The sequence below is a fragment of the Hemitrygon akajei genome, chromosome 1 (genome assembly GCF_048418815.1).
Source record: "Hemitrygon akajei chromosome 1, sHemAka1.3, whole genome shotgun sequence".
In the NCBI taxonomy this organism is placed as follows: Eukaryota; Metazoa; Chordata; class Chondrichthyes; order Myliobatiformes; family Dasyatidae; genus Hemitrygon; species Hemitrygon akajei.
In genome coordinates this window covers 181,969,491-181,996,979 of record NC_133124.1, presented here as the reverse complement: position 1 = coordinate 181,996,979, position 27,489 = coordinate 181,969,491, and the positions used below count along the sequence as shown (strand labels likewise).

Genomic DNA, 27,489 nt, shown 5'->3' with positions numbered 1-27,489 from the left:
AGATAATGAATAAATATGGACAAAATACATACTGTACATAAATAAATAAATTAGATAGATGGATGGATAGATAGCTGGATAGCTAAAGACACCATTATAGAAATTAAATAGTGCAAAAAAGAAATAGCGCGGTAGTGTTCATGGGCTCACGAAGCATTCAGAAATCAAAGCAAGAAATTTCGTGTTATATGTCAATGATAATAAACCTGATTCTGATTCTTGTTAACCTGAGAGGTTGCTCCGGAGTAAGTGTGTAATGCATTAAATATTTCCGCAGGAAGGTACATTCGGGAAAACCAGACAGTGTGGGTCAATGGAAGCTGCCAAACCAAATGTAAATGTTCCTCGGAGGGGTCGCTAACGTGTGTTTCTGAACCGTGCGGCGCGGCCGAAATCTGCGTCCCTGCTCCACCGTTCCACGCCTGCCGCCCAGTCTCGATGAAGACCTGCGACGTTTACGGAGACCCCCACTATTACACCTTCGACCAGAAGGTCATCCACTTCCAGGGGACGTGCACCTATGTCCTGTCCGAGCTGTGTGATGGTCTGTCCAACCTAACCTACTACAGGGTGGAGGGAGAGAACGAGAACCGCGGGAGCGTGGCCGTATCGTTCGTGAGACTCGTCCGTCTCCTGGTCTACGGAACTGAAGTTATCATGCTGAAGGGGACTACCAACTACGTCCTGGTAAATCGGCGGGAGAATAACTGTTTCATTTCATTAACTTTAGCTCGAAATAGTTGGAATTCCTCCTGATGCCGGACGCTCTCTGGGCGGAGAGTGATTGGGATTGAATGTTTGGGGTTTGATGTGGGTCAGTGCGATTCGTTTCAGGGCTGAATGATAAGGCAGTTGGGAGAGCGCGGGTCATGGGTTTACTTTGGGGACTGACAGTGCTGTGGGAGGGAAGGAGGCAGTGGGATGAGTTATGGGACTGATGCGGGGCTGTGGGATTTGTCGTGGAACTGATACAGTCCTGACGATTCTCTTGCAGGTGAACGGGACCCGGAGTTCCGTCCCGGTCTTCCTCGAGGATGGCCGACTCCAAGTCCTTACCGCCGGATTCACTATGAGGGCGACAGCGGACTTCGGACTGACCGTGACCTACGATGGCTCCCACCGCGCCTCGATCACCCTGCCAGGATCCTATCACGGAGCAGTCTGTGGGATGTGCGGGAACATGAACGGGGACCCCTCTGACGACTTGCTCACGCGCAGCGGGAACCTTACGACTTCGCCGGGTATATTCGGGGCCAGTTGGAGGGCGGACGGCGGTAGCGGAGGGGACGGATGCCGGGACTCCTGCTCCGATAGGTGCGGAGACTGCACCGAGGCGGAGCGCTACTCGTTGCCGTCCTCCTGCGGCCTCCTCCGAGCCCAGAACGGCCCCTTCCGACATTGCCATGCCGCTATCGACCCTCGGGATTTCGAGCAGAGTTGCGTCTATGACCTCTGCGCCACCGGCGGCCTGGAGGCCAGCCTCTGCCAGGCTCTCTCCAGCTATGCCGAGGCGTGCCGCTCAGCCGGGATGAGGCCAGAGCCTTGGAGGACCGAGACATTCTGCGGTAGGGTCCGCCTGTCGGAAATATCACGGTCTTACAGCACGGAAGCCCTCTAGCTCTTGATTCCCCAGCTCCGGGGGTGGGGGCGGGGGGGGGGTGGTGGTACTGCATGCTTATACTTTATCTATGCCCCATTTATGAGTATTCTTCAGTTTCTATGATCCAGTGAATAAAGTCCCAACCTGCCCAACCTCTCCCCATATCTCAGGTCTTCGAGTCCCGGCAACATCCTCGTAAATTTCATCTGCCCCCTTTGCATATTACTGACTTCTTTCCTACAGCAGGGTGAGTACAACATTTCTAATATGGCCGCAACAACATCTTCCATCTCAACTCCTCTACTGAGTGATCTGGCTGATGAAGGCAGTGTGCCAACCGCCCTCTTCGCCGCTCTGTCTACCCGTCTCACAATTTTTAGGGAACCTGTACTTGCAGGTTCCTGCATTCTACAATGATCTCCAGCACTTTAACGTTTACTGTGAAAACAGTGACCTCCATTGTCTTCCCAAAACGTAGCACCTCATACTTATCCGAATTAAACTTCACTTTCTATTCCTGAGCCCACCTACCACTCCAATCTTGTAAATCCTCGCATTAGAACTATGCCTTTTACAAATCATTGATGTAGATCACAATGACAAACTTTGAAGTCGAGAGTCACAGCACAGAGCTCTGAACACCACCAGTCCCGGGCTTCCAATCCAAGAAACAACCAACACCCTCTGCTTCCTACCACTGAGCAATTCTGCATCTAATTATCCAGCTCTCCCTGGATCCCATGAGATCCCTGGGGTGACAGCGAACTAATCACTGGAATGAGTGGGATGTCTCGCGAGGGTTTGTTAGAAACATGGGAAACCTAGAGCACAATACAGGCTCTTCGGCCCACAATGCTGTGCCGAACGTGTACTTATTTTAGAAATTATCTCGGGTTACCCATAACACTCTATTTTTCTAACGTCCATCACCTATTCAGGAGGCTCTTAAAAGAGCCTTCGTATCCACCTCCACCACCATCACCGGCAGCCCGTTCCACGCACTCACCACTCCCTGCGCTTTTTTTAAAAAAAAAGCAACAACTTACCCCTGACATCTCATCTGTACCTACTTCCAAGCTCTTTAAAACTGTATCCTCTCGTGTTAGCCATTTCAGCTCTGGGCTTTCGCCTCTCACTATCAACATGAACATTGCCTCTAATGATCTTATACACCTCTATCAGGTCATCTCTCATCCTCCATCGTTGCAAGGAGAAAAGGACAAGTTATCTCAACCTATTCTCATAAGTCATGCTCTCCCATCCAGGCAACAGCCTTGTAAATCTCCTCTGCACCCTTACTATAGTTTCCACATCCTTCCTGTAGTGAGGTGACCAGAACTGAGCACAGCTGTCCAAGTGGGTTCTGACCAGGGTCCTATATAGCTGTAACATTACCTCTCAGCACTTGAACTGAATCCCACGGTTGTTGAAGGCCAATAGAACGTATGCCTTCTTAACCACACAGTCAACATGCGCCACAGCTTTGATTGTCCTATGGACTCGGACCCAAGATCCCTCTGATCCTCCACACTGTCAAGTGTCTTGCCATAATCTACTATATTCATATTTGACCTACCAAAATGAACAACCTCACACGTATCTGGGTTGAACTCGGACACTTCTCAGCCCAGTTCTGTATCCTAGAATGTCCTGCTGTAACCTCTGACAGCCCTCCATACTAACCACAACACCCCCAATCTTTGTGTCATCAGCAAATTTACTCATCTATCCCCCCACTTCCCCATCCAGCTCATTGATAAAAATCACAAACAGCAGTGGTCCCAGTACAGATCCCTGAGGCACACCACTGATCACCAACCTCCATGCAGAATATGACTCGTCTACAAACACTTTTTGCCTTCTGTGTGTAAGTCAGTTCTGGATCCACAAAGCAAGTACACCATGGATCCCATGCTTCCTTACTTTCTCAATTATCCTTGCATGGGGTACCTTATTAAATCCCTGCTTAAAAACCCTATACACTACATTACATTGTTTGAATTTTGGTGGATTGTATTTGTTGGAATTTAGAAGATTGAGAACATTCTTCAACATTATATCCATTTGAGCCATTCCCATGTGCCCGCTTTTGACCCATATAGCGCCCAGCATTTTTTTTAAATCCACAAACCTGGGAAAGATTGTAATTGTACAAACCTCTACCATTTCCTCCGGCAGCGCGTTCTATGCACATACGTCCCTTTGTGTGGAAAAACCCGACCCTTAATCCTTTTCCCTCTCACATTAATCATGTGCTCTCTGGCTTTCGATACCCTACCCAGGAAGAGACAGACAGAGCAGTCTCTTCATCTACACCCCTCATGAACTTGTGCACCGCCATACGATTTCCCCTCAGTCTCCTGCGTTCTGGGGATAAAACAGCCCAACCTATCCAGCAGAGAAACGGGCTCTTCGGCCCCGCAAGCCATGCTGACAAGACATTCACTCATACCTGCCTGCGTTTGGCCCAATTCCCTCTCAGTTTTTCCTATCCAAATGTCCTTTTTGATTGCACCCCGTCTATCACTTTCTCTGACAATAGGTTCCACACACCCACCACCCTCTGCGTCCACTCTCTTTCCACTCTCACTTTAAACCCTTACCCACTAGTTTTAGACTTGCCTGTCCTAGGAGGAGAAAAGGCTGTGACCACCCATGTTGTCTGTACCCCTCGTGACTTTCTAAACGTCTGTCAGGTCACCCTTCAGTCCCGGAACGCCCCACCTGAGCCTGCCCAACCTCTTCCTCTCCACTCAGTCCATCGACTCCTGCTAAGTTTCCCGTAAACCTTCAGAATCAGAATCGAGTTTATGGTCACGGAATAAATCATGACAATTGCAGTTTTGTGAAGCAGTGCAATGAAGGCATAATTATTTATTCTGCTACAATAATAAATAAACAATGCAAAGGAAGCATGGAAAAGTAGTGTTCACGGCCATTCAAAAATCTGATGGCGGAGGGGAAGAAGCTGCTCCTGTAACATTGCCTGTGGATCTTCGGGCTCTCTAACTCCACCCCTCATAGTAGTAATGCGAAGAGGACATAAACCGGATGGCAAGGGTCCTTAGTGATAGATGCCGTGAGGCACTGCCTCTTGAAGATATCCTTGATGCTGCCGAGGCTTGTGCCCGTGATGAATCTGGCTGACTCTACAACCCTCTGAAGCCTCTTGCATTTTGGCCACTACGCGAGCTCATTATGCAGCTGTCAGAATGCTCTTCACAGTACATATGTAGAAATTTGCCAAATTCGTTGGCGACACAGCAATGACTTTTCTGAACGCCTTCCAGCTTCCAGACCAATGGCTGCTGAGATTTACAGGTCAACCTTGTCGGACCAAAGAGACTGTTTCTGTGCTGTGTTAGTGCGGTAGGTGACGAAACGAACTGACAGAGTGGACAGGTACACGGCCGGGAAAGGTTTGGAGGGAGACGGGCCAAACCCGGGCAACCTGGTCGAGTTTAAATAGGCGAGTTTCTGCGTGGCTTCACGGGTGTCGGGTACAGCGGTCTGCGGCATGAGTGTGGGTAAAGAAGATAAATGCTGTTGAATTTTTCCTAAGGCTCCGCTTCCGCCCTACACCCCTATACGACAGCAGCTGCGCTTGACGAACTTACTGGCGACCGCCTACCGCTCCCTCCATCTTCTGTGATGCGTCAGTCTACACTGAGGGTTCAGTGCTGGAGAAGCTTTGAATTCCTGGACGGTTCACCTATCGGGTGACCTTTCCTGGGCCGAACACAAAGAAGGCGCGCAGGCGTCTTTACTATCTCGGTGGTTAAGAATGTCAACGGATATTCTAAAACCTCTACAGATGTCCTGACTGGTTTCACCACGGTCTGATACGGCAATTCGAATGCGCAAGAACGTAAGAAGCTGTAAAGTAGTGGATTCGGCTCAATACCACACAGGCGCATCCCTCCACACCATCGGTAGTATCTGCAGGAGTTGCTGCCTCAAGAAGGCAACATCCATCGTCAAAGATCCCCACCATCCGGGCCACGCCATCTTCTCTCAACTACCAATGGGCAGGGGGTATAGAGGCCTGAAGTCCCACACCACCAGGTTCAGGAACAGCTACTTCCCTTCAACCATTCGGTTCCTGAACCAGCCAGCACAACCCTAATCACTGCCTCAGCATAACAACTTTGCACTACAATGGACTTCTGTTGTTCTGATTGTATTCTTTCTTGTCGAATAGAATATGTTTTTTCCTGTTGAAATTTGTTTATGTGATGCTGACGTGAGCCTGTGATGTTACTGCAAGTAAGTTTTTCATTGCACGTGTTTACCTCGCCGCCTTGGAAAAACAGCCAATATAATCAAAGACCCTGCCTCACGCTGGGAACTTTCTATGGATAATGGTAATAAATCAGGGAGGGGCATCGGGAACACGCTGAATTTGTTTAGCTTCCGGGGGAATCAGGGGCACGGCAAGCTTTCTTGGCTTCACCAAGGCAGCAAAATGTACAGAGTCCATGTAGAGAGGGTTTGAGAGCATTGCTCAGAGCATTGGTGAGGTTTATTCTGTCATTCTCTCTTCCAGGCATCCGGTGTCCGGCCAACAGTCACTATGAGGCGTGTGGGAATGTGTGCGACCGGGATTGTGTCTTCAGTTCCTCCACTTTACACTGCAACGAGTCGTGCTCGGAAGGGTGTTTCTGTAATCCGGGATACTTCCGCGACGGGAGCGAATGCGTCCCCCGGGATCGCTGCGGCTGTTTACATCACGGTGTCTACATGAAGGCAAGAGAGGGAGTCAAGCAGAGCTCAGTCTCGTCGCGGTCTTACGCACAACTGGGCCCGTGAACCACGGTGGCCCGAGGCTGCGAGATTTTCCGCACACATTTACATACTCATTCGTGCTCTCTCGCTCACACTGGCTCTGCGTCTCTCCCTCTCTCGCTCGCTCCGTGTGGCGCGCGCTCTCCCCCTCTCGCTCGCTCCGCATGGCGCGCGCAAACCCCATCTCGCTCGCTCCGTGTGGCACGCGCAACTCCCCTCTCGCTCGCTCCGTGTGGCGCGCTCGCTCTCCACTCCTCCACTCTCCGGATCCCCCCTCGCTCTGTTCCTCTCTCTCTGTGGTGCTGTGTCGCGCTCTGTGTCTCTCTCGCTCTCTCTGTGTCACGCGCGTGCGCTCTCTCACTCTCTGGCTTTCTGAACCTGTAGCTCTATCTCATGCACTGTAGCTAAAGTACACATACATTACCTATTTCATCCGCACATACACATATACAAACTCTCGAAAATTTGCCGGCAAATCCAAAACAACACGCAAAATGCTGGCGAACTCAGCAGGCCAAGCAATATCTATTTAAAAGAGTAAACAGCCGACGAGGGTCTCGGCACAAAACGTCAACTCTTTTACTCTTTTCCATGGATGCTGTCTGGCCTGCGGAGTTTCTCCTGCATTTTGTGTGAGTTGCTGTACACGTATGCAGTTTCCTCTCTCACACCCACATGCACACATTGTGTTTCGCACACACTGTCTCTAACAGGCACAAACACATGCATTATCTCTGCGTCTCACGCTCTCGCTGCAGTGGCTGTCTTTCAGCCAGGAACTGATGTTGTTCTGTCTATTTGCAGTTGGGAGAGCGAAGGGTGTCTCCAGAGTGTGCAGAGGTGTGCCAGTGCTCCCAGGAAAGAACTGTTCACTGCGTCCCCTTGCGCTGTGGGGCCGGGGAGATATGCACCATCCGCGGGGGCAGGAGGGGCTGCTTCACCGCCCAGGCCCTCTGCACCGTCACAGGTGGAGGGGCCCACCTCCTCAGCTTCGACGGCCGACCGGCCCGCCTCCGGGGTCACTGCAACCACACGCTGGCCGAGGTCTGCTGCAATGCCTCTGCCCCCTGGTTCCGAGTGACGTCGGAGAAGTGGCAAGAGGGCGAGATGGCAGAGGGGGTCACCCGTGTCAGGGTCCAGCTGGTGGGCGCCGACTTCGTACTTGAGAGGGGAAGGACGCCGACGGTGAGTCGCGAGGGATGAACCACGAAGAGTCAAGCAGCGTGGCGAGTAGCGTAGTGAGTTTAGTGAGTAGCATACAGCAGGAGTTGGACTAGTGTGTGTGGAGAGGAGAGAGTCGGTAGCATAGACCAGAATACTGAGTGTCACAGACTGTAGCAGTTATTGCATAGAGTATTGTGCAGCGTAATGCAGCCCGCAAGTGTTGCTAAACTTCTGGTGTCAACATAGGATGGCAACTACTTACCAACACTTTGGTTAATGTGGGAGGAAACCGGAGCATCACGAGGAAACCCATGCGCTGCAAGCGCGTGAATTGAACCACGGTCAGTGAGGCTGGTAGTGTAAAGTGCTGCGCTGACCTTTACACTGCACTGCTTGTGAATGTTGTGTCTCCGATGCTCAGTGCCTGTGATGCTGAGCCAGATAGTTTCTCTTTGCACCCGTGCACACATGGGCTTGAGCATCCTACAGTAAACTCGAAATTTATGGGATTGTGAGGAAGGAGCTTCAATCTGTATCTGATCCCAATAGTGTGCGATGGGACAGTGTAGAGGGAGCTTTACTCTGTGTCTGACTTCGAGCGTGAGCGATAGTATGGCGTGGAGGGTGCTTCACTCTGTGTCTGACCCCAGGATTGTGTGATGGGACTGTTTGGAGGGAGCTTTACTGTGTGTGACCTCAGGCATGACTGATGGGACGGTGTGGAGAGAGCTTCTTTCTGGGTCTGACCCCATCGAGTGTATGATTGGATGGTGTGGAGGGAGTTTCACTCTGTGTCTGACCCCGGGAGTGTATGATGAGATGGTGTGGAGTGAGTTTCACTGTGTGTCTGACCCCGGGAGTGTGTGATGGGATGGTGTGGAGGGAGTTTCACTCTGTGTCTAACTCAGGCGTGAGTGATGAGATGGTGTGGAGGAAGACTTAATGGTATCAAGTGGACAACCAAACTAACTTGTCATCTTTCTTTTCCGCTCAGATGAATGGGACACTCATCTCTCTCCCTTTCACCATCCCCTCCGTCGCCAACGTATCCAGTGTGGGTGATGATGTCATAGCAGTCACAGCGTCCCAGCTGGAAGTGCGTGTCGACGGGGAGGGGACCATCTTTGTGAGGGTGAGGCCGTCCTACTCCGGCTTCCTGCGTGGGATGTGTGGCAACTGGAATGACGATCCTTCTGATGACGATCTGGAGCCTTCCAGAAACGGCAGCGAGCCCAGGTACCTCGAGGGAATCACCAACAGCTCTCAGAGGTGGGAATGGCCTGCAGAACACTTGTCTATACAGTCCCATTTGCTTAGGGAAAACATCTGAGCACATGGAACAGTACAGCCAGGATAGGCCTTTCAGCCCACAGTGTTGAGTCAACCTATTAACCTACTACGCGATCAATCCTTATGAACTTTTCCTATCCAAGTATTTGTCCAAATATCTTTGGAACGTCTTTGTTGTACCTGGTTCTACCACTTCCTGCACCAACTCCTTACATTCATCGTCCGTGGAGAACTTGTACGTTTAAATCTATCTCTTCCCATCTTAAACCGCGCCCCTTGGTTTTAGAATCCCCGACCCCAGCGGGAAATTGTGACCATCTACGTTATCTATACCTCTCATGGTTTTATAAACCTCTATAAGGTCACCCCTCAGCCCCCATGGTGAAGGCTGATGCGATAGGTGCATTTAAGAGGCTCTTAGAGAGAGACACACATGAATATACAGGGATATGGAAATTGTGTAAGGAGAAGGCTGAGTGCAGTTTAATTTGCCCCGCATACCACCTTTGAACATTCTTCCTCTCGCCTTAAATGCATGCCCTCTGATATTAGATATTTCTAGATTGTAGGAAACCATTCCACTTGTTTACTCTTTCTATCTCTCCCGTAATTTCATAAACTTCCATCCGCTCTCCCCCAGCCTCGGCCACTACAGAGAAAACAACCAAGGTTAGTTCAAATTCCCCTTATAGTTCGATTCCTTTGATGCAAATAGCATCCTGGGGAACTTCTTCTGCACCCTCTTCGACGCCTCAAAATCCTTCCTGTAATTTGGTGACCAGAACTGAATGCGATTCTCTCGACCAGAGGTTTATACCTACATACGATGACTAATAAAGGCAGGCCTGTTGTCTACATTCTTTCCAACCCTAGCAACCTGTGCAGCTACTGAACTGCTTCCAGGGAGAAGGCGGTTCTGTCCCACAAACCAGAGATCCGGGGTCAGTGGATTAACCAATCACTGTAAATTTTCACCTACTGTCTGGGCAAGGGGAGAATCTAGGAGGTGGGGTCGGGGGGAGAGTGTGGATGAGAATGTGAAGGAGAAGGACATGTGATTAGCATCAGTGAGTGTCGGAGGCATCATGTTGTACAGCACAGAAACAGGCCCTTTCACCCACCACTGGAGAGGACAACTCTCTGTTTCTCTTCGGTCTCTCTCTCTCTCTCTCTCTCTCTCTCTCTCTCTCTCTCTCTCTCTCTCTCTCTCTCTCTCTCTCTCTCTCTCTCTCTCTGTCTCTGTGTCTCTGTCTCTCTATCTTTCTGTCTCTCTGTCTCTATCTCTCCGTCTCTCTCTTTCCCTCTCTCTCTCTCGCGGTCTCTTTATTTCTGTCTCTCTGTCTCTTTCTGTCAGTCGCTCACACACACATGGGGTACCCCTCCTTCACACATACTCCTTCACGGGTGTACTGGTCTCATGCAGACAAAATGGCCGCCTACCATAACTGGTTTGCCATACAATGAAGTTTGTTCTCCTGTAGATGTGAAGATAACTCCAATGTGACCGAACCTCGGTGCCCCCAGTCTCCCTCTTTTGAGTCCCAGTGCTCCATCATCCTCGACATCGCGGGACCCTTCGCTGCGTGTCACCGTCGTCTGGACCCTGAGAACTATTACAGGTCCTGTGTGTACGACCTGTGCCTCCATGGCTCAAGTGATAACCGGCTTTGCAGAGTGATCACCTCTTACGAGAAAGGATGCATCCTCGAGGGAGTGCATGTTCCCGCCTGGCGCAATCCTAGAATTTGCCGTAAGAACTATTGTCGTTCATTCCTATGTTCGAGAAAAAGAAATTCTCTTGCTGCATGAAAGAGGGGTGTGGTACGAGAGGGCATAATTTCAGGTGCAAGCGGCCTGGGGAGGAATTCTTTTCAATTTTATTTTGGTCAGGTTGACCTTAATTCGAGAGCAAGTTAGTGGGAAACTGAAAGATTAGGAAGACTTGCAAAAGTAGGGAAGAGCCACAAAGAAATCAATAATGAAATGGAAGGATGATTATGTAAGTAAACTAATATAAAATAGAAAGAATGGACAGTACAAGTTTTGGTATTTATATAAAACGGTAACTGTGGCTTAAGTGAACGTGGGAACTTGTAAGATGAGAAGGGGTTATTAATAACAGGTTATGTGGATATCACTGAGTCCTATAGTGACTATTTTCTGTTGGGTTTCACAAAGATACGTCTAACATGCCAAAGACAGATGTTATGGCTGCAATGGGAAGGGAGAACCTCGATACAGTCATTGACACTAAAGAGTGCAGTGATCAACAAACTGGTAGACATGCCCACTGGTCCCGGTGGGATGTATTTAAGGACACTGGAAGAATTAGCAGAAGTTATAATATATAAGTATGTATATACCACATGAGATTCAATTTCTTGCAAGCATTTACATAAAAAGAAATACAATGGAATTTATGAAAAGTTATACAAAAATAAAGGCTGAGAACGAATCAATGTGCAAAAGGTGACGTATCTGTGCAAATACAAAAAAAAATCAAATGATAAATGACAAATGATAACAATCGATGGATTCCAGTTAATTTGGACACAACAGGACCGTACATTTTAGCTTAATTAAGCATCTGTCCCTCTTAGCTGAAGTTTAGAATTAGCTGAATTAGAACTCTACCAATACTACTACAGCACTATAAAGTTGTGTACTACTTCCTAATAGTTATCAATGGAGGAATTCATCCAGAGTATGAGTGCTTTTGATTGATTTGTAAATGAACAAAATTAGTGTATTTTTCTGATCTTGGACATTGGTGTTTCTGAACCAGGCTGTGATGCAGCCAGTTTGGATACTGTCCACTGAGTACCTATGGAAGTTTGTGAAAGTTTTAGATAACAAGCTGAATCTACACAAACTTCTAAAACAACAGAGACGTTGTCGTGTCCTTTTGATGGCATTTATGTGGTGGTTCCAGGACAGATACCTGAAATGATAATGCTAACCAACTTACAGTTACTGACCCTCTCCACCTCTGATCCCTAATGTGGACTGCTTCCTGGGCCTCAGACTTCTTCCGCATGTTCTCGATAATCAGCTGTTTGGTTTTGCAGACATTGAGTGAGAGATTGTCGTCGTGGCACCATTCGGCCAGATTTTGTTATGTTCTCATGCAGGTCAGAGGATGGTGAAGAGTTTACTCAGAACAGTGAACGACAGGGTCCTGGGAAGCATTGGTGCTCAGGCAGGGTTTCCCATATCCTAAACATCCTCTGGGAAGGGAGGGATTATAAACATCCATTCCTCTGAACCCACCTATGCTCTTCCTAAACCTTTAGACATCTCTGCTCTGGAGAGAAGTTTACTACGTCTGATCCAGGAAGGACAGGCCCAGCCTCTGTTGGCTGAACAAGCTCCACTCATTATGTTTCTCATCAAGTTAGTAGAAGCAGGCCCTTCAGCCCAACCAATCCATGCAAATCGCGGTGTCCAGTCCAAGCTAGTTCCATTTTCCTGCACTTGGTCTGTATCCCTCATAAACCTTTCCGATCCGTTTATCTTTCCAAATGTCTTTTAAAAGTTGTTATTGTAGCTGCCCTCATCACTTTCAGTGGCAGCTGATTGCACATATAAGCCACCCTTTGAGTAAAATGGTCGTATTAAATCTTTCCCATCCCACCTTGATCCTCTGCGCTCAAGTTCTCGAATTCCCCGAAAGAGGGGAAAAGACAATGCCCTCACCCTGTCTATCCCCCTCATGGTTTTGTTACCCAGAAAAAGCCACCATTCATTCCCCTACACACCTCGAAATAAACAGCACAGTACAGGCCCTATGGCCCATGGTGCGTGCTGGCCTTTTCAGCTACACGAAGAATCATCTAACACTTCCCACCGATATAGCCCTCCATTTTCTATCATTCATCTGCCTATCTAAGAGTCTCTTTCCTCCACCACCAATGCTGTCCTCACCCGCCTCTCTTCCATTTTGTGCATGTCTGCCCTCACCCTATTCTCCCACCACCACACCAGTGAAAGGGACCTTGTCCTCACCTACCACCCCACCAGGCTCCGCATGCGGCACATAATTCTTTGTAACTTCCACCATCTTCAACGTGGTCCCATCACCAGCACAACTTTCCCTCCCCTTCCACGTTCTGCGTTCCTACATGACTCCCTTGTCCACATCCCCCCCATCGATCTCCCTCCTGAAATTTATCCTTGCAAATGTACAAGTGCCACACCTAGTCCTACACCACCTCCCTCACTAACATTCAGTGCCCGAAACAGTCCTTCCAGGTGAGGAGAGACTTCACTTGTGAGTCTGCTGGGGTGATCTACTTTATCTGGTGCTCCCAGTGTGGCCTCTTGTATATCGGAAAGACCTGCCACAGATTGGGCGATCACTTCATCCACACTCATACACTCCATCCATCAGAATAAGCATGATAGCCTGGTAGCCACCCATTTCAATTCTACTTCCCAGTCGCATTCCAACATGTCAATCCATGTTACTGCACCCCTCTCCATCTACTGGTTTCACTATCACCTACCACCTTGTTATCCCCACCCCCTCCGTAACCTCCTATTTCTGACTTCCCGTCTCTTTTTCCAGTCCTGTTGAAGGGTCTCTGCCCAAAACGTCGACTGGTTACTGTTCTCCATAGATGCCGTCTGGCCTGTTGAGTTCCTCCACATTTTGTGTGCCTGGCATTGAACAAGATGGGACTTTTCTTTATGGAGTGACAAAGGTTAAGGGGCAACTTGACAGAGGTGTATAAAGTTATGAGAGGCATAGATAGAACGTAGAGCCAACATGATTTCCCCCAGGTCAGCAGTGGTCAATACCTAAGTGAGGATGTACGGGGTAAAGTTTCTTATAAATGTTGAAGGTCAGTGGAGGAAAGTTTGGCAGGATATCAGTGGTAGATATTTTACACAAAGTAGTGGGTGTGTGGAATGCACTGCCTGGGGTGGTGGTAGAGGCAGGTACATTGGGGACATTTAACTAAATCTTAGATAGGCACATGAATGATAGAAAACTGTAGGGTTGCGGACTGTATAGGGGGGAAGGGATTGATTGACGGTGGAGTGCGTTTAAACAGGTCACACAACGTCAAGGGATGAAGGCCCATTGTTGTGATGTACTGTACTTTGTTCCACAATGCCACCAGCCATCCTCGACATTCTTTCTTCTCCCCTCTCCCAATGGGCCGAAGACAGAAAAGTCTGAAAGCATGTACCACCAGGCTCAAGGACAGCTTCTACCCCATGGTGATAAGACTATTAAATGGTTCCCTAGTATGATAAGATGGATTCTTAACCTCACAATCCATCTCGTTATGATCTTGCATCTTATTGTCTACCAGCACTTCAGTTTCTTCGTAAATGTAACACTTAATTCGTTCTTTCCTCAATGCATCATTGCAATGAAATGATCTGTATGGATGTCATGCAAAATAAAGTTTTTCATTATATCAGGTCACATGTGACATGAATTAACCAATACACTTCACAGAGTTTATAGATAGGACTCACAGTTGTTTACCTCAAGGTAGAGGAGTTCAAAACTACAGGGCATAAGTTAAAAAAGAGAGGGTGAGATTTAAAGAGATGTTTTTCACAGAGAGGGTGTGAGTAAATGGAATCAGCTAACAGGCGAGCTTGAATTGGAATATTCTTGTCACATGTATCGAGATGAATCTTGCATAAAGTCCACACAGATCAGATCACTAAACAGTGCCTTGAGGGAGAACGAAGTAAAGTGGTTACTGAAAGCAGAACAAAGTGTAACAGATACAGAGAAAGCACAGTGCAGACAATGAGGTGCAAGGACCATGACGAAAAGAGATTGTGAGGCTAAGAGTCCCTTTTATTGTACTGAGGAACCATTTAATACTTTTATAACAGTGGAGTAGAAGCTGTTGTTGAGCTTGTGGTACATGTTTGCAGGTACTTGTATCTTCTTCCCAATGGGAGTGATGAGACCAGGGAACATCTGGGATTGCTGGGGTCTTTGATTACACTGGCAGCTTCTTATATCATATTCAAGAATAATTTTATTGCTGCCTATTTCTGTAATGGTGAACTCAATGTTGCTGTGGTTTTACAGGCGATTTGTTCTACCCATTCGGTACTAGTAGTGGCGATATCAACAATCTGGTCAGCGATGATGGAAGCTCCCCAAACATATCCATCTCAACATGGTTCCCATTCTTTGAAAGATCCTACAACTCCTTGTATGTAAGTGCACTGGTGGGTTTTGGGATGACGTGGCTTCTCCCTTGTGAGGAATAGATAGAGTCGACCAGCCGGTGTCTCTTCCCCAGGGTAGACATGTTCAAAACTGGAGGGCCTGTTTCTACAGCGAGAAGGGGTAATTTCATGGCAGATGTGGCGACAAATCTTTTACAAACAGATTAGAGGGTGGATGGAATGTGTTGCCTGGAATGGTGGTGGAGGCAAATATGCAAAGGCATTTAAGAGGCTCCTAGATAGGTAGACAAATGTGCAGAGAATAGAATGATATGGGGTTGTCTTGGCAGGCGGGATTACTTCAGTTAGGCATTAAGTTACCTATTTGATTAGTTCAGCATAGTCACAGAGTTGGTATTGGGATTGCTTCTTTTCATGATATCTGTCAATAATTTGGATAATGGAATTGATGGCTTTGTAGCTAAAAGTGAGGATGATATAAGGATAGGTCGTGTTGAGAAAGCAGGGAGTCTGCAGAAGGATTTAAATAGTATCGGAGAATGGACGAAGAAAAGGTAGTTGCAATATAGTAACTAATATAGCATTAGGACATAGACTATCTTATAAATGAGGCAAAAAAATCAGATATCAGAACTGCAAACACACCTGGGAGTCGTTGTGCAGGATTCCCTAAAGGTTAACTTGTAAATTGAGTCAGTGGTGTGGAAGGTAAATGCAATATTAGCATTCATTTCAAGAGGACTAGAAAATAAAAGCAAGTGTTTAATACTGACGCTTGAAAAGGCATTTTTCAGACTGCACGGAGTATTGTGAGCAGTTTTTGGCCCATTATTTAAGAAAAAATATGCTGGTATTGGAGAGGGCCTGAGGAGGTTCAAGAGAATGATGCTGGGTGTGAAAGGGTTAAAGTATGAGGAAAGTTTGATGGCTCTGGGCCAGTACTCGCTGTAGTTTAGAAAAATGAGAGGGTGTCTCATTGAAACCTATCGAATAGTGAAAGACCTAAATAGAGTGGAATGTAGAGAGGCTGTTTCATATAATGCGGAGAGTCTAACAACAGAGCACACAACATCAGAATTGCGGGACGTCCATTTAAAGCATAGATTGGGTTTTTATTTAAGCTAGAGTGCTGTGAATCAATGGAAATCGTGCCATGGACAGCTGAGCATGCTAAGTAATTTGAGTGTATTTAAAGCGAAAGCTGATAAGTTCTTGATCAGTGAATGGGGTTGAGAGGGATAATAAATCTGCCGCGATGGAATGGCGGAGGAGGGTTGATGCATCGAATAGCTCGATTCTGTAATAAAGTGACTCTGAAAAGACACAGGAGAGAGAATATGGGGGTGGAATCTAGTGCAACAAACTATCTGGAGGATCTCAGCGGGTCGAGGAATATCTGCGTTTGCGGGGAATTGAAGAAACTGTTGACCCTGGCGCCGTTCTTACCCTCTGTGGTAAGGCGCGGGGTGTGCTGCTCCGATTAACGCTAACAATGCTAAACCCCACAGGTCAACAACAACGGTATCATCTCCTTTGTCGTGTCTGTGAGGCAGTACACACCAACTGCATTCCCACTATCGGACGGGCGCGCCTTCATTGCCCCATTCTGGGCAGATGTGGACAATAGTCTGGGTGGCAACATCTACTACCGCCAGAGTACCGAGGAAGCGTTACTGCAACGGGCCACGGCGGACGTCCGCAAGTACTCACCCGGAGTCGAATTTCAAGCCCGCTGGGTGTTTGTGGCTACTTGGGATAACGTTGCTTATTTTGGCTCCCAGTCCTCCAAGGTATTCATTCCGTCTATTCGAATATCCATTATGGTTTCTGAGATCCATTTCCAATAATCAGGTACTGTACCATTTGAGAACTCAATTGTTCGTCAGGCAGTTTATTATTTGATGTTCCATGCCCTCTTTAACCAACTGAGACCTTGTTTCTCGCTCCTTCTGGACACACGGAGACTCCAATTCCCGCTCCTGTGAAACCCACCCGACCCCGTTTCCCGCCCTCACTGATTTAACCTCGGTGTTATACTACCGCATTTGATTAAAAAGCTGTGAATTAAAACTTTTATTAGTGTAAATACGTCAATGTAATATCGACGGAATTCAGCAGGCCGGGCAGCATCGATGGAAAAGATTTTCGGGACGTTTCGTGCCGAGACCCTTCATTAGGACATCAGCAAACGTCGACTGGTCACTCTTTTCCATAGACCCTGCCTGGCCTGCTGAATTCCTCCAGCATTTTGTGTGTGTTGCTTGGATTTCCGGCATCTGCAGATTTTCTCTTGTATGTAATATCGAACCCTCGCCGCCCTTTCACACTTTGTGTCACAGTGACTATTTTTACATTGTAGGTGAACAGTTTCCAGGCGGTCCTGATTACGGATGGCTTACAATCATTTATCATTTTTAACTACGGGAATATTGAATGGACTACCGGAACAGCGAGTGGCGGCAACGCGTTGACCGGACTTGGCGGGACCCCAGCACAGGTATACCTGTTCAGAATAGGAAAGCGGGACAGTAAGACTTTGGAGCAGAATTGGGCCATTAGGCTCATTGAGTAAGCTCTGCCTTTCCACCGTAGCTGCTCTATTGTCCCTCACAACTCATTCTCCTCCCTTCTTTCCCTTCCCCACCTCCCACTACACCCTACCCACCCTATCCCCAAACAGGGTGGCTTCAACAGCGGGGGCTCCCTGAACTTTTTCTCGATTCCTGGGTCCCAGACGTCAGAGATCATCGATATCGAGACAACCAGCAACGTGGACGAACCTGGTCGATGGGTCTTCAGGGCGGATACATTCAAAACACTCGGGGGTTGTATATATAATGGTAAGGAATATTAAATTAAATTAGAGAATTAAACCAGAGTTTTTCAATAGGATAGCTCTCTTCCTCTCCCAAACACTTCCACTCTCTCCTATCTCTGTCTTCCCCTGTAACCCCCCAGCCCCAAGCGCCCGATTTCTAGTTTGCGCAGAATATAATCTGCAATTAAGTTCCACTTCTTGCTCTTGTGATCACAGTTAGACTCTGAACGGATTATATCAACTTAATTATGCTTAATCATGCTGAAATTGATATTAATTTAACAGCAATTGAGACTAAGGGGCGATCTTATAGTGATGTTAAACTCATGACGAACATAGATCGTAGGAATACTTACTAAACAGGGAAGAGCGCAGAAAAGATTGATATTGTTAACACCTGAGGGACTGAGATTCCGGAACAGGTTTGACAACCTAGGACTTTATTCCTTGGAGTGTAGGACACTGGGAAGTGATTTAGAGGCGTACAAACCATGAGTTTATAAATATGGTGAATTAACAGGAATGGAGACACAAGAACTAGAGAGCACAGTTTTATCGTGAGAGGGGAGAAAAATAACAGGAATTTGAGGGCATTTTTCACTTAGAGGGTTGTCCATATGTGAAACCAGCTGCCAGAGGAAGTTGCTAAGGCAGGTACGTTGACAACAGAGCAAAAGACACTTGGACAGATACATGGATCGGAAAGTTGTTGAAGAATGTGGGTCAAACGCTGGCAAGTGGGGCTGGCTTGAATGGGGATCTTGTTCTGCAAGTAAGTTGAAATAAACCTGAAAGAGTGCAGAGAAAATTCACAAGGATGTTGCCAAGACTTGTGTATTGGAGTTACTCAGACAGGTTGAGCAGGTTCCGACCATATTCGCTACAGTGCAGGAGAATGGGAGGGGGTTGCGGTGGGAGGTGGGGAGCTTGTATAGACGTGTGTAAAGTTTGAGGGTTATAGATAGAGTGAGTGCATGCAGAACTAGATGTTACTCATTAAAGTAAAATACTTAAGGGTAAGGGGATTCTAAAGGAGAACTTCTTCACTAAGAGGGTGGTGTGAGTATGAAATAAGCTGCCAGTGGAAGTCGTAGGTGTGCGTTCAATTATAACATTGAGGAGAAGCTTAGATAGCTTAGATCGTTGAAAGTGGCATCACAGACAAATAGGATCGTTAAGAGGCACATTTGCCTTCATAAATCAATGCATTGAGTACAGGAGATGGGATGTTATGGTCAAGTTGTATAAGACAACACTGATGCCTATTTTGGAGTATTGTGTGTAGTTTTGGCCACGTACCTACAGGAAAGGTTGAAAGAGTAGAGAGAACATTTACAAGGATGTTACTGGGTCTGGTGGACCTGAATTATAAAGAAAGATTGTATAGGTTTGGACTTTATACTGTACCTTGGAACGTAGAAGATTGAGGGGAGATTTGATAGAGGTATACAAAATATGAGGGGGATAAATACTGTGAATGCAAGCAGGCTTTTTTCCCACTGAGGTTGTGTGGGACTGCAACCAGAGGTCTTGGGCTAAGGGAGAAAGATGAAAAGTTTAAGGGGAACATGGGAGGAAACTTCTTCAGCCAGAAGGTAACGAGCTGCCAGCGCAAACGGTGCATGTGAATTTGCGAAGTCTGGATGTAGGAGTATGGAGGGCTGTGGTGCCGGTGCAGGTTGATGCGAGGGGACGGGTTAAATGGTTGGGTATGGTTAAGGTAAGTGGAAGGGCCTACTTCGGTGTTGTGCTTTTCTATGGTTCCATAACTCTAGGTACAAGACTGAAGGGAAAGTGTAGAATTGGACTGGAAATCAATCAGTGGCAGGAATGAAAATGCTGGAGGGTAAAGTATAGAACGCAAGACAACAGCAGTAGAAGCGGTTCGCTGTTGTGCCGTTCAATATGACAAAGGTTGATCTGCCCCGAGGTTCATCTCCTCTCCTGTTCCCCGGTCTCTATTGCCCTCAATTCTGAAAGGGAGGAGATTATAAGGTATCCCTCCTGCAAAATAATTAGAATCAAAATCAGGTTTTTTTTTTAGGCACTGACATATGTTGTGAAAATTCTTGTTCGGTTGCAGCCGTACAGTGCAATACTTAAGAGTACTATACGTTACAATAAACAACTAAGTAAGATAATGAATAAATATGGACAAAATACATACTGTACATAAATAAATAAATTAGATAGATGGATGGATAGATAGCTGGAAAGCTAAAGATACCATTATAGAAATTAAATAGTGCAAAAGAGAAATAGCGCGGTAGTGTTCATGGGCTCACGAAGCATTCAGAAATCAAAGCAAGAAATTTCGTGTCATATTTCAATGATAATAAACCTGATTCTGATTCCTGTTAACCTGAGAGGTTGCTCCGGAGTAAGTGTGTAATGCATTAAATATTCCCGCAGGAAGGTACATTCGGGAAAACCAGACAGTGTGGGTCAATGGAAGCTGCCAAACCAAATGTAAATGTTCCTCGGAGGGGTCGCTAACGTGTGTTTCTGAACCGTGCGGCGCGGCCGAAATCTGCGTCCCTGCTCCACCGTTCCACGCCTGCCGCCCAGTCTCGATGAAGACCTGCGACGTTTACGGAGACCCCCACTACTACACCTTCGACCAGAGGGTCATCCACTTCCAGGGGACGTGCACCTATGTCCTGTCCGAGCTGTGTGATGATCTGTCCAACCTAACCTACTACAGGGTGGAGGGAGAGAACGAGAACCGCGGGAGCGTGGCCGTATCGTTCGTGAGACTCGTCCGTCTCCTGGTCTACGGAACTGAAGTTATCATGCTGAAGGGGACTACCAACTACGTCCTGGTAAATCGGCGGGAGAATAACTGTTTCATTTCATTAACTTTAGCTCGAAATAGTTGGAATTCCTCCTGATGCCGGACGCTCTCTGGGCGGAGAGTGATTGGGATTGAATGTTTGGGGTTTGATGTGGGTCAGTGCGATTCGTTTCAGGGCTGAATGATAAGGCAGTTGGGAGAGCACGGGCAATGGGCATGGTTTAGGGACTGACAGAGCTGTGGGAGGGAAGGAGGCAGTGGGATGAGTTATGGGACTGATGCGGGGCTGTGGGATTTGTCGTGGAACTGATACAGTCCTGACGATTCTCTTGCAGGTGAACGGGACCCGTAGTTCCGTCCCTGTCTTCCTCGAGGATGGCCGACTCCAAGTCCGGACCGCCGGATTCACTATGAGGGCGACAGCGGACTTCGGACTGACCGTGACCTACGATGGCTCCCACCACGCCTCGATCACCCTGCCAGGATCCTATCACGGAGCCGTCTGCGGGATGTGCGGGAACATGAACGGGGACCCCTCTGACGATTTGCGCACGCGCAGCGGGAACCTTACGACCTCGCCGGGTATATTCGGGGCCAGTTGGAGGGCGGATGGCGGTAGCGGAGGGGACGGATGCCGGGACTCCTGCACCGATAGGTGCGGAGACTGCACCGAGGCGGAGCGCTACTCGTTGCCGTCCTCCTGCGGCCTCCTCCGAGCCCGGAACGGCCCCTTCCGACATTGCCATGCCGCTATCGACCCCCGGGATTTCGAGCAGAGCTGCGTCTATGACCTCTGCGCCACCGGCGGCCTGGAGGCCAGCCTCTGCCAGGCTCTCTCCAGCTATGCCGAGGCGTGCCGCTCAGCCGGGATGAGGCCAGAGTCCTGGAGGACCGAGACATTCTGCGGTAGGGTCCGCCTGTCGGAAATATCACGGTCTTACAGCACGGAAGCCCTCTAGCTCTTGATTCCCCAGCCCCGGGGGTGGGGGGTGGGTGGAACTGCATGCTTATACTTTATCTATGCCCCATTTATGAGTATTCTTCAGTTTCTATGATCCAGTGAATAAAGTCCCAACCTGCCCAACCTCTCCCCATATCTCAGGTCTTCGAGTCCCGGCAACATCCTCGTAAATCTCATCTGCCCCCTTTGCATATTAATGACATCTTTCCTACAGCAGGGTGAGTACAACATTTCTAATATGGCCGCAACAACATCTCCCATCTCAACTCCTCTACTCAGTGATCTGGCTGATGAAGGCAGTGTGCCAACCGCCCTCTTCGCCGCTCTGTCTACCCGTCTCACAATTTTTAGGGATCCAGGTACCTGTACTTATAGGTTCCTGCATTCTACAACGCTTTCCAGCACTTTAACGTTTACTGTGAAAACAGTGACCTCCTTTGTCTTCCCAAAACGTAGCACCTCATACTTACCCGAATTAAACTTCACTTTCTATTCCTCAGCCCACCTTCCACTCCAATCTTGTAAATCCTCGCATTAGAACTATGCCTTCTACAAATTATTGATGTAGATCACAATGACAAACTTTGAAGTCGAGAGTCACAGCACAGAGCTCTGAACACCACCAGTCCCGGGCTTCCAATCCAAGAAACAACCAACACCCTCTGCTTCCTACCGCTGAGCAATTCTGCATCTAATTATCCAGCTCTCCCTGGGTCCCATGAGATCTCTGGGGTGACAGCGAACTAATCACTGGAATGAGTGGGATGTCTCGCGAGGGGTTGTTAGAAACATGGGAAACCTACAGCACAATACAGGCTCTTTGGCCCACAATGCTGTGCCGAACATGTACGTACTTTAGAAATTATCTCGGGTTACCCATAACACTCTAATTTTCTAACGTCCATTACCTATTCAGGAGGCTCTTAAAAGACCCTTCGTATCCACCTCCACCACCATCACCGGCAGCCCGTTCCACGCACTCACCACTCCCTGCTCTTTTTAAAAAAAACAACTTACCCCTGACATCTCATCAGTACCTACTTCCAAGCTCTTTAAAACTGTATCCTCTCGTGTAAGCCATTTCATCTCTGGGCTTACGCCTCTCACTATCAACATGAACATTGCCTCTAATGATCTTATACACCTCTATCAAGTCATCTCTCATCCTCCATCGTTGCATGGAGAAAAGGACAAGTTATCTCAACCTATTCTCATAAGGCATGCTCTTCCATCCAGGCAACAGCCTTGTAAATCTCCTCTGCACCCTTACTATAGTTTCCACATCCTTCCTGTAGTGAGGTGACCAGAACTGAGCACAGCTGTCCAAGTGGGTTCTGACCAGGGTCCTATATAGCTGTAACATTACCTCTCAGCACTTGAACTGAATCCCACAGTTGTTGAAGGCCAATACGACGTATGCCTTCTTAACCACACAGTCAACATGCGCCACAGCTTTGATTTTCCTATGGACTCGGACTCCAAGATCCCTCTGATCCTCCACACTGTCAAGTGTCTTGCCACAATCTACTATATTCATATTAGACCTACCAAAATGAACCACCTCACACTTCTCTGAGTTGAACTCTAACTGACACTTCTCAGCCCAGTTTTGTATCCTATGAATGTCCTGCTGTAACCTCTGACAGCCCTCCATACTATCCACAACACCACCAACCTTTGTATCATCAGCACATTTACTCATCTATCCCCCCACTTCCTCATCCAGCTCATTTATAAAAATCACAAACAGCAGTGGTCCCAGAACAGATCCCTGAGGCACACCACTGATCACCAACCTCCATGCAGAATATGACTCGTCTACAAACACTTTTTGCCTTCTGTGTGTAAGTCAGTTTTGGATCCACAAAGCAAGTACACCATGGATCCCATGCTTCCTTACTTTCTCAATAAGCTATGCTTGGGGTACCTTATTAAATGCCCGCTTAAAAACCCAATACACTACATTACATTGTTTGAATTTTGGTGGATTGTATTTGTTGGAATTTAGAAGATTGAGAACATTCTTCAACATTATATCCATTTGAGCCATTCCCATGTGCCCGCTTTTGACCCATATTGCGCCCAGCATTTTTTTTTTAATCCACAAACCTGGGAAAGATTGTAATTGTACAAACCTCTACCATTTCCTCTGGCAGCGCGTTCTAGGCACATATCTCCTTTTGTGTGGAAAAACCCGGCCCTTAATCCTTTTCCCTCTCACGTTAATCATGTGCTCTCTGGCTTTCGACTCCCCTACCCAGGAAGAGACAGACAGAGCAGTCTCTTAATCTACACCCCTCATGAACTTGTGCACCGCCATAAGATTTCCCCTCAGTCTCCTGCGTTCTGGGGATAAAACAGCCCAACCTATCCAGCAGAGAAACGGGCGCTTCGGCCCCGCTAGCCATGCTGACAAGACATTCACTCATACCTGCCTGCGTTTGGCCCAATTCCCTCTCAGTTTTTCCTATCCAAATGTCCTTTTTGATTGCACCCTATCACTTTCTCTGACAATTGGTTCCACACACCCACCACCATCTGCGTCCACTCTCTTTCCACTTTCACTTTAAACCCTTGCCCACTAGTTTTAGACTTGCCTGTCCCAGAAGGAGAAAAGGCTGTGACCACCCACGTTATCTGTACCCCTCGTGACTTTCTAAACGTCTGTCAGGTCACCCCTCACCCCCGGAACGCCCCACCTGAGCCTGCCCAACCTCTTCCTCTCCACCCAGTCCATCGACTCCTGCTAAGGTCCCCATAGACCTTCAGAATCAGAATCGAGTTTATGGTCACGGAATAAATCATGACAATTGCAGTTTTGTGAGGCAGTGCAGTGCAGACGTAATTATTTACTCTGTTACAATAATAAATAAACAATGCAAAGGAAGCATGGCAAAGTAGTGTTCACGGGCCATTCAAAAATCTGATGGCGGAGGGGAAGAAGCTGCTCCTGTAACATTGCCTGTGGATATTCGGGCTCTCTACCACCCCACCCCTCATAGTAGTAATGCGAAGAGGACACAAACCGAATGGCAAGGGTCCTTAATGATAGATGCCGTGCGGCACCGCCTCTTGAAGATATCCTTGATGCGGCCGAGGCTTGTGCGCGTGATGAATCTGGCTGACTCTACAACCCTCTGAAGCCTCTTGCATTTTGGCCACTACGCGAGCTCATTATGCAGCTGTCAGAATGCTCTTCACTGTACATATGTAGAAACTTAAAAACCAACCGGCACAACCCTAATCACTGCCTCAGTATAACAACTTGGCACTACAATGGACTTCTGTTGTTCTGATTGTGTGCTTTCTTGTAGTATATGGTTTTTGTGTTGAATTTTGTTTATGTGATGCTGACGTGAGCCTGTGATGTTACTGCAAGTAAATTTTTCATTGCACGTGTTTACCTCGCCGCCTTGGAAAAGCAGCCAATATAATCAAAGACCCTGCCTCACGCTGGGAACTTTCTATGGATAATGGTAATAAATCAGGGAGGGGCATCGGGAACACGCTGAATTTGTTTAGCTTCCGGGGGAATCAGGGGCACGGCAAGCTTTCTTGGCTTCACCGAGGCAGCAAAATGTACAGAGTCCATGTAGAGAGGGTTTGAGAGCATTGCTCAGAGCGTTGGCGAGGTTTATTCTGTCATTCTCTCTTCCAGGCATCCGGTGTCCGGCCAACAGTCACTATGAGGCATGTGGGAATGTGTGCGACCGGGATTGTGTCTTCAATTCCTCCAGTTTACACTGCAACGAGTCGTGCTCGGAAGGGTGTTTCTGTGATCCGGGATACTTCCGCGACGGGAGCGAATGCGTCCCCCGGGATCGCTGCGGCTGTTTACATCACGGTGTCTACATGAAGGCAAGAGAGGGAGTCAAGCAGAGCTCAGTCTCGTCGCGGTCTTACGCACAACTGACCCCGTGAACCACGGTGGCCCGAGGCTGCGAGTTTTTCCGCACACATTTACATACTCATTCGTGCTCTCTCGCTCACAATGGCTCTGCGTTTCTCCCCCTCTCGCTCGCTCCGCGTGGCGCGCGCTCTCCCCCCTCTCTCGCTCCGCGTGGCGCGCGCTCCCCCTCTCGCTCACTCCGTGTGGCACGCGCAACCCCCCTCTCGCTCGCTCTGTGTGGCACGCGCAACCCCCTTCTTGCTCGCTCTGCGTGGCGCGCTCGCTCTCCACTCCTCCACTCTCGGGATACCCCCTCGCTCTGTTCCTCTCTCTCTGTGGCTCTGTGTCGCGCTCTGCGTCTCTCCCCCTCTCGCTTGCTCCGTGTGGCGCGCGCTCTCCCCCTCTCGCTCGCTCCGTGTGGCGCGCCCGCTCTCCAACACCCCCCCCCCTCTAATCTCGGGATCCCCCCTCGCTCTGTTCCTCTGTCTCTCTGGCTCTGTGTCACGCTCTGCGTCTCTCTCGCTCTCTCTGTGTCACGCGCGTGCGCTCTCTCTCACTCTCTCTGGCTTTCTGAACCTGTAGCTCTATCTCATGCACTGTAGCTAATGTACACATACATTACCTATTTCATCCGCACATACATGTATACAAACTGAGAAAATTTGCAGGCAAATCCGAAAAAACACACAAAATGTTGGTGGAACTCAGCAGGCCAAGCAATATGTATGGAAAAGAGTAAACGGCCGACGAGGGTCTCGTCCCAAAACGTCAACTCTTTTACGCTATTCCATGGATGCTGTCTGGCCTGCGGAGTTTCTCCAGCATTTTGAGTGTGTTGCTGTACACATATGCAGTTTCCTCTCTCACACCCACATGCACACATTGTGTTTCGCACACACTGTCTCTAACAGGCACAAACACATGCATTATCTCTGCGTCTCACGCTCTCGCTGCAGTGGCTGTCCTTCAGCAAGGCACTGATGTTGTTCTGTCTATTTGCAGTTGGGAGAGCGAAGGGTGTCTCCAGAGTGTGCAGAGGTGTGCCAGTGCTCCCAGGAAAGAAGGGTCCACTGCGTCCCCTTGCGCTGTGGGGCCGGGGAGATATGCACCATCCGCGGGGGCAGGAGGGGCTGCTTCACCGCCCAGGCCCTCTGCACCGTCACAGGCGGAGGGTCCCACCTCCTCAGCTTCGACGGCCGACCGGCCCGCCTCCGGGGTCACTGCACCCACACGCTGGCCGAGGTCTGCTGCAATGCCTCTGCCCCCTGGTTCCGAGTGACGGCGGAGAAGTGGCAGGAGGGTGAGATGGCAGAGGGGGTCACCCGTGTCAGGGTCCAGCTGGTGGGCGCCGACTTCGTACTTGAGAGGGGAAGGCCGCCGATGGTGAGTCGCGAGGGATGAACCACGAAGAGTCAAGCAGCGTGGCGAGTAGCGTAGTGAGTTTAGTGAGTAGCGTAGAGCAGGAGTTGGACTAGAGTGTGTGGAGAGGAGAGAGTCGGTAGCATAGACCAGAATACTGAGTGTCACAGACTGTAGCAGTTATTGCATAGAGTATTGTGCAGCGTAATGCAGCCCGCAAGGGTTGCTAAACTTCTGGTGTCAACATAGGATGGCAACCACTTACCAACACTTCAGTTAATGCGGGAGGAAACCGGAGCATCACGAGGAAACCCATGCGCTGCAAGCGCGTGAATTGAACCACGGTCAGTGAGGCTGGTAGTGTAAAGTGCTGCGCTGACCTTTACACTACTGTGCTTGTGAATGTTGTGTCTCCGATGCTCGGTGCCTGTGATGCTGAGCCAGATAGTTTCTCTTTGCACCCGTGCACACATGGGCTTGAGCTTCCGACAATAAACTCGAAATTTATGGGATTGTGAGGAAGGAGCTTCAATCTGTATCTGATCCCAATAGTGTGCGATGGGACAGTGTAGAGGGAGCTTTACTCTGTGTCTGACCTCGAGCGTGAGCGATAGTATGTTGTGGAGGATGCTTCACTCTGTGTCTGACCCCGGGAGTGTGT

General features: G+C 48.4%; 2 protein-coding genes across 2 annotated transcripts in view; both read left to right on the top strand.

The window, feature by feature from the left end:
* The window catches only part of LOC140727789 (alpha-tectorin-like), an 86,839-nt gene extending 76,191 nt beyond the window's left edge, over positions 1-10,648 (top strand). Inside the window, exons 28-33 of the mRNA XM_073045593.1 lie at positions 278-687; positions 995-1,565; positions 6,147-6,346; positions 7,190-7,570; positions 8,544-8,818; positions 10,321-10,648. Coding sequence (XP_072901694.1) covers positions 278-687; positions 995-1,565; positions 6,147-6,346; positions 7,190-7,570; positions 8,544-8,818; positions 10,321-10,648 — 2,165 coding nt within the window. The remainder of the gene's footprint in view (positions 1-277; positions 688-994; positions 1,566-6,146; positions 6,347-7,189; positions 7,571-8,543; positions 8,819-10,320) is intronic.
* Positions 10,649-11,028: 380 nt separating this feature from the next.
* LOC140727731 (alpha-tectorin-like) overlaps positions 11,029-27,489 on the top strand; it is a 34,710-nt gene continuing 18,249 nt past the window's right edge. Inside the window, exons 1-9 of the mRNA XM_073045473.1 lie at positions 11,029-11,116; positions 14,904-15,034; positions 16,516-16,797; positions 17,367-17,504; positions 17,688-17,847; positions 20,238-20,647; positions 20,955-21,525; positions 25,239-25,438; positions 26,472-26,852. Coding sequence (XP_072901574.1) covers positions 11,029-11,116; positions 14,904-15,034; positions 16,516-16,797; positions 17,367-17,504; positions 17,688-17,847; positions 20,238-20,647; positions 20,955-21,525; positions 25,239-25,438; positions 26,472-26,852 — 2,361 coding nt within the window. The remainder of the gene's footprint in view (positions 11,117-14,903; positions 15,035-16,515; positions 16,798-17,366; positions 17,505-17,687; positions 17,848-20,237; positions 20,648-20,954; positions 21,526-25,238; positions 25,439-26,471; positions 26,853-27,489) is intronic.